At 37.9% G+C, this 7,705-nt stretch overlaps 1 protein-coding gene across 3 annotated transcripts in view; it reads left to right on the forward strand.

Moving 5' to 3' along the window:
- Positions 1-7,038, forward strand: part of pfkfb4 (6-phosphofructo-2-kinase/fructose-2,6-biphosphatase 4) — an 81,860-nt gene extending 74,822 nt beyond the window's left edge. For all 3 annotated transcript variants that reach the window (XM_062970019.1, XM_003217693.4, XM_008105165.3), the window contains one exon: positions 3,617-7,038. Coding sequence is in view for 1 of the 3 variants with exons in the window: in XM_008105165.3 (XP_008103372.1) it covers positions 3,617-3,676 (60 nt within the window). In the remaining 2 variants the exon portion in view is untranslated. The remainder of the gene's footprint in view (positions 1-3,616) is intronic.
- Positions 7,039-7,705: the final 667 nt, after the last annotated feature.

The following is a 7,705-nucleotide window of genomic DNA, read 5'->3' on the forward strand; positions in this document are numbered from 1 at the left end:
CACAAAGTTAATCTATTAACCAACTAATTAATAATTGAGAATTCCATATAGTTGTTCAGGGCCAGCTGTGGCTACCCGTGAGAGATACTTTATTTCACTTAGATTTTGCTGACAGCAGTCTAGTAAACCAGATGTGTGTGATTTTTGGGTTTGGAGTCATTTTGCAGTTCTTCAAGGTGACATAAGGGGATACTTTTAGAAGGCAGGTTTGGTAAAATCCATATTCGTACAAAACCCATTGGAGCAGAGTCTCAGGGGATGAAAAGGTAAAATGTAATTAATTTAGCAATTGGAAGAGGCTGTGGTAGACAAACAATTACTGGCACCATTGACTTACCTGTGATGTTGCTAGAGGTGTCTGAGTGACTAAAGCGGAATTTAGTTGGATATAGGAAAGCATTTGCCAAGACTCTCTGGCTTACTTCTCTTTGCCACATGTTTCTTCTATGTATTGTACATTAATTTTTGTTTTGAGTTGTTTGTTCAGCTCCACAGTTGCACAAGGTGGAGGATTCTTCTAGGTAGTGCCATTTTGCCAGGTTGTCTTTTGATCTGCCCACTCTGCTTCTGAGTCTGTTTGGGGACTTCCAAAGTTCAGGGCCATAATGAACAAGTGAATGTGGGCATGACTCACCCACTTGCTTGTCATACAGATTACAAGATCAGGTGGCAAATGGTTCCTGTCCAAGTGATTCTGTAGTGTTTCTTGAATCGACCATCTCCTTATTTATTTATTGTATGGAATCATAGCATCTTAGAGTTTGGAGATACTACAAGGGCCATCCAGTCCAGCCCTGTTCTGCCATACAGGAATAAACAATCAAAGTACTCCTAAAAGATGGCTATCCAGCCTCTGTTTATAAATCTTCATTGAATGAGATTCTACTACACTCTGAGGCAGGATAATAATAATAATAATAATAATAATAATAATAGCAACAACAACAAACTTTATTTGTATACTGCCCTATCTCCCCAAAAGAACTCAGGGTGGTTTCCAACATGTAAGGCAAAACATTCAATTATCCACCACCATAAAACATCTCTTAACATCAAGAAGTTCTTCCTAATGTTTGGGTGGAGTCTCTGTTCCTGTAGTTTGAATCATTGCTCCATGCCTTAGTATTTGGAGCAGCAGAAAGCAAACTTGTTCCATTTTCATTAGCACATCTTTTTTATATACGTGAACATGGCTATCATGTCCTCTCTGAACTCTGTCTTCTCTAGGCTAAACATACTCAGTTTCCCAAGACACGCCTCAGATAACTTGGCTTCTAGACCTTTTAACATTTTAGTTACCCTTGTTACCCATGTTCTAGCTTGTCAATATATTTCTTGAATTGTGGTGTCCAGAACTGGACACACTATGACTAAAACAGAAGCTTTTTGTAGCTTTTTTTAAAAACAAAGAAATTACAAAAAAATTAAAAGGCGGCAGTGCTGTAGAAAGAAGCAGCGCCCAATCAGTTAAAATGTTTTCAGTACAAGCCATAATAACATTTTGAAGCCTCTTTTAAAATGTCAAAGATCTTTGCCTGCCAACAGAAGGATCTCTGGGCAAGGATTTCAAGAGCATAGGAGTGACCACTGGGAATGTTTTCGCTGTCATCCCCACTAAGTGGGATTACAGTGGTAGTAAAACTAGGACCTTAAACTCCACATAGGTCTGTATTATTAATATGAAGTTTTAAATATTCTGAATCATGGAAGGCTTGATGGGTCATAACCCAAACTTGGAATTATGTCCAGAAGCAGACTATTAGCTGCATGTTCCCTGTAACTGAATCAGCCATACGTCTGCACCATTCTGGACTTGCTGATTTTTTAAAATGGTTTTCAAAGGAAACCCTGTGTGACATATTTTACAGTTGTCCAACCAGTACAAATGATAAAGATGCATCTCAGTGTGGCTGGATATCACATCTTTAGAAACTGACAGTTTCTAGGCTTTGCTGTTAAAGTCTAGCCACCATTACCAAAACCTTGGATTCCACCTTTGTGGGTAAATCCAAGAGGATGCCTCCACTGTGAGTCTGAATCTTCAAGAGGACTTAATTACTTGGTTTTCCTTTCATATCATCAGCAGTAACTGTCTTATCTTGGGGGGGGGGAGGGGGAGTCATAGGGAGGAAGGAGCAAGCTTGTTTTCTGCTGCCCTGGTGACTAGGACGCAGAACAATGGATTCAAACTATAGGAAAGGAGATTCCACCTGAACATTAGGAAGAACTTTCTAACTGAGAGAGCTATTCCGTAATGGAACTCTTTGCCCCGGAGTGTGGTGGAGGCTCCTTTGGACACTTTTAAGCAGAGGCTGGATGGCCATCTGTCAGGGTTGCTTTGAATGCCATTTCCTTCTTCTTGGCAGGGGGATGGACTGGATGGCCCATGAGGTCTCTTCCAACTCTATGATTCTATGGATTAAACTTCAATTTGTGTGCTTTTATTCATTCTACTTTTTTTTGAATTGTGAGGGATTTGACATGTGAGTCCTTTACACTTGAGAGTCCTGAGTCAAAGAGAAAATGTGGAGGGAAAATAGCTGCATCCTATAAACTTTTATCAGCTGAAGGCCGAACTTACTCCTTCTCCTCTGTGTGTTCTTAAAGAAAACAAATAGCAAATTGGGTTTTTGCGGCATCAGGCACACACGTGGCTGTCTGTCAGAAGTCATTACTGCTAGTTCTTGGCTTTAGCAAACTGCTTTAATTCCACTTAAGTTCCACCATAATTTTAATGTAGTTTTGTCTGAATATTTTCAAAAACAATCTGCCCTGTTTATAATAGTTCTTACTGACAGACAGAAGGTTGGCTTTCTTTCAGGGACAGGCATTAAGCAGCATGTGTTTCATTACTACTACTTAACTAATGGCTGCAAACTGCAGCATTCAGCAGGTTGTAGTCTGATATTGCCAGAATAAAAACCAGATAATGTACACATCTTAGAATCCAAATATATTTCACCTGATGGAAACTTTGTCCACTTTTCTCCAACACTTTTCTCTTGGATTATTTGAGGTGTATAGGCATTTTTTTGGGCTCAAACCTGTGAATCTTTTTCTCTTGTCCTTGTGTGCATGGACATTAATGCTGAAGGTGAAGATGTGCTCCCTTTTGGTTGTTTACAGAACTTCCTATGTTGGCCATGGCCCATGGTGATAGTTTCTAATGGATGCCGAAAAATAAGCTGCTATCTTTGAGCTAACCTAACACAGATGTGGGATTTGGGGTTGAAGCCAAGTAGATGCAAATCCAGCAGGTTGTGGTCTCATTGATTGTCCAGTTAAACTGCTGTGGACTACATGGTGCAGTGCAACTAAAGTCCTGTCTGTATTGAAAAGTTTATTCTGCGATGAAAGAACTTGTAACAAAGTAATGCTATATCGAACCATCAGTGTCTGGATGTAGTTAGCATGAAATACTGCCTTATAGCAGTCCAAGCTTTAACATTTTGACTTGGAAGTAAGTCTCACTGAAGTGAGTGAGACATACTCTCGGGTAAGTCAGCACAGTCTAGTGGCCATGATTAAAGGGAAGCTTCACAAATAAGACAAAACTATGTCATTGAAACTGAAAGCCCTGACGATGTCTGACATGTTTTCTTCATGTTCTTTTCAGAATGTATGCGTTAACCGCTCTCGGGACGAAGCTTTGAGGACTGTACCTAATCACTTGTAACTTTCCCGACCTGGTGCCAACACCGTCCCAAACTGCTGAAGGAGCTCAAAAGAAACAACTCAGGGACCTGAGAATGAAGACAACCAAGTGACACTGAAAGGCACGCACTCCTCCTCTTTTAGACTGTGTTTTTTAACTACCAAGGACTTGGCATCAAAGGCTGAAGCATACCAAGTATTTATGGAATATACAATGAAAATGCTTTTAAATTAATCTATGTTGTCTTATGTTGTTCCTTGCCCGTGGATGTTAAAGGTTATGAAATAGTGTTGTCACTCAATGTAAGGTTTTGACTTCATCAAGCTTCTAAAATCTTTTCTAGAGCTATTGCTTTGGAAGACCATCTAGTCTTTCTGTATCAGTACTTCAATTGTTTTATTCAAATATTATAAAATAGCCCCAAACAGAGGATATTTTAAAATAACGGAGGGCATATAAAATATTTACTGTATTGTGCAAGAAAGCATATCCATTCCTTCAAGAATCCATTCCAACTTCTGTTTTGTAAATGTGTTAATCCTGTTAATTTATCAGTTTTAGCAACACTTTTTATCCTTTCAGTGCTATACAATAGATTATTAAATTGCCATTTTTCTTGACTGTTTACACTCCACAAATTGGAATATCAAATTTCTTTAAAAATTAAATTAAAGACACCACTTGATATTTCATATCTTCTAACTGGAAACCTCTATAAGCAAAATTTCCTTTAAAGTGCACTCCTATCTTTTTCAATTATTTTAACCCATCTCCATTAATGTTTTAAGGATATTTTTTATATAGAGCATGAATATATTCCACAAGATAACACCAAATTGTAAGCACTTTTTATTTAACAAAGGTCATTATACTTGTTTTTGTCTCTGAACATTTGTTAAGTACAAAAGCAAACTACAAACAGGTACCAGTTGAGCTTATGAAAAGAAAGGCTTGAAAATAACACCACCTTACATGGAATGAAAAAGATAGCAATAAATAGCACTGTTAAGGCAAGGTGCAAGACAAATCATGAAAAAGAAATGACTTCGAAGCAGTAGCATTATTAACATTATGGAAACATGTTTTGTTTCTTAAACCAAAGTCACTGCTTTGTGTTTTTTTTAAAGGTGAGAAATTTTGGGATTGTTATTAATACAAATCTGAGTCTTACAGTTATTTTGTCAGCCAAATTATATTGGCAAGATGAACTGAAAGGGATTCTTTACATGTGTCTGTAAAGCAGTTTTTTTTTCTGTAAAGCACGAGGCATGTAGATGTCCTATGAAAAATTTCTCCATTCCTCAAGACTGTTGAGTACTTTCTCTCTCTAAACCTTTGCTTCCCTACATTGTCATTGTAGAAAAGAAAGGAAACACACTGGAACATGAAGCTGTGCAGGTTTTCTAGTACTTGCGTGCATAGCTTAATGTGGTCTTGTTGATGAATTTGTGTAATGTTCTTACAACTAGGCGGTTGTCCCACATTTTGAAATGAGTCAAACAATATACCCTTGTGCATATTAACCTTCCATTTATATGTATTCAATAAAAGTGATACATTTTATCAGTAATTCTTGATGTGACAGAATTCGGCAAGCAGTAGATGGGGCCCAGAATTGGGTTGGTACACAACATCAGTTATGCTGTGGCAGCTGGAGGGAGAAAGCTTGCAGGCATGGAGTTGGAGAAACAGGCTGCTGAAAGCTGGCAGATTTTGTCTGTTGCCCTTGCCACCCCTGACAAAAATAAAAGGAACTACACAGTGTAGTACACCAACAGAATTCTGACTCTCAGGTGCCCTTTTCCACTACCCTGGCATTATTATTCCTCTTGAACTATGATGCTGCATCCTATGGAACTGTGAAGATTGTAATTTGGGGAGGTGCTAGAACTCTCTTGAGTATTCTCAATGCGCCTCCCTGAACTGCAAATCCCACATTTCCATTGGCTGCTGCCAGTGCAATCAGTGTGGAATCATAACACTCTTAATTGGGTAGGTGAAAGCTTCCATATGTGTTAGTTCTTGAAAAGAGGGAAGTTTTGTCCTCTGGAGTAGGAACATTTTTATTCACTTTCTATGTCAATTAATTAACTGATTCTTGCCATGCTGTTAGCGCCAGAGCAACGCACAATGCACCATAAGTTTACAACTATAGCTGGGTGCTATCATAACCTGCCGCTGTGTTAAGTTTCTGTGTTCAGCAATATTTCGTTTTCAGCAAATAAGCCATAAAAGCAATCTCATTTCAGAAAATGAAATGATTGTGTTACACTGTAAGTGCTTTAAATGTATTTCATCTTGTCAGGTAATATGCGTTTGAATTGTGGGTCCCTTGTTACTGGAGTAGATGAGGATCAGAAAGTAGAGCTCTTGATCCACAAAAATTGAGTGCTGTGCAACAGTGTTCCCAAATTAATTCAGATTGTCCTGTCACGAAACGTGCCCTAACTTCTTTGAATGCAGGCCAAGGGATGTGAACTATTTTTTTGCCATTTAGTGGGAAGGTACAACTTTGTGTAGTAAATGCTGGACTGATAAGACAACGCTCCTTTATTTAGATGATGCAATGGGCTTGTCTTCAGTGGTGGACAAAATATTTTCTTTTAAACTTTTCATAACCTGAGAGAAGTGTTTATTATCCTTGTTCATTTGATTCCATATTTCTCATTGTGTTCTAAAATTCTGTGGCTAAATATTTAATGTATAGTAGATATTTTTATAATACAGACTATGATTACAGTGTTTCTTCTTGGATGTATAAGATATCCCACATGTTGTATGCAATTATAAATTTATGTCGATACTTGAAAATGAAAAGACTTGGGAAGCTCTGACTGGTTTTTTTTAAATTAAGCTGTGATTTTAAATGCAGAACTTAGAAGTCAGTCCCTCTTTGAATCTAATAATTGGACTTGCTTCCAAGTAAATGAGGTTAAGATTGGGATGTTCCATTTTTTATGTTTTCCATCAGTTCCAGTGACCATCTTTAGAAGATTTACATTTCAACCGGACTGCTGAAATATTAAAGGGTAAATGCAAGAAATCCTTAAATGCAAAGGATAAATGTAAGGCTTGGTTAGTAGCAGTTTCCTATTAAGTGTATGCTTGAGGGCAAATCTATATTTGCAACTTTATTGTATGTGAAACAGCCTTTAGGGAGTACTATGAAGTCCAAGGTGTTATGAAAAGTATATGCTATAATTTCTGTATGGTGGACCCAAATGATTTTGAATGACTTTTTAGTTCAGATGCGACTTAAATGTACGTGCTAGTTCTGATGCAATCTTTTGCTGTATTGGGCTTTCAAGTTAGTTTTTTAAAGGAGATGTGAATTTTATGTAGCCTAAACTCCGAAATAATAAATATTCAATTTTAAATTCCAAGGAGTGTACTTAATTTCTTTCCCAATCTTCGTATCCTTTCTGACTTAGGTTTGTAGTGCATAAACCTCAATTCTAGCCAAAATGAAACCAATGAGTTCTAAACATGACCAATGTTTGTGGTTTTGGTTGTTGGCGCCCTTCCAGTAAGGAGTACACATTTTCCCAGCTGCAACTCCTGTGGGGCATAATGTCATGTATATCTTTGAGCACCAGTAGACCTCTGTGCCATCACCAAAATCATGGAAACTCTTCCTTTTTACTTTGCAAAAATCTTACTTCAAGATTACAAAACTAGCCCAGATAGGGAGGGAAGTAGAAGAAATGTATAGGAAGGTGCACCTTTTCTGTAGCTACCATGACTTCAGAGTGGAGTTGGAAATTGTCCATCAAGGTGCCTTCCAACTTCATATCATTCCTTGTGGATGCTGTTGAGTGCTAGATCTGTACTTGTTAGTGAGGTGATCACTTAAATTGCATGAATTCCATCCATGTCAGTTTTCTAGAAAACTGACAAATCTGGGTTTTTGACCCACTACCTTCTTGCTGACCACAATTTATTTGAGGGCAAATCTATAAGGTAGTGGCGAAACGCTTGGCTAACCACAATAAAGGATATCATACCATCTCTAGTCTCTAAAAAGTTGCCTCAACAAGTTGCATTTTCCTG

This window comes from Anolis carolinensis, chromosome 2, assembly GCF_035594765.1.
Source record: "Anolis carolinensis isolate JA03-04 chromosome 2, rAnoCar3.1.pri, whole genome shotgun sequence".
NCBI lineage: Eukaryota > Metazoa > Chordata > Lepidosauria > Squamata > Dactyloidae > Anolis > Anolis carolinensis.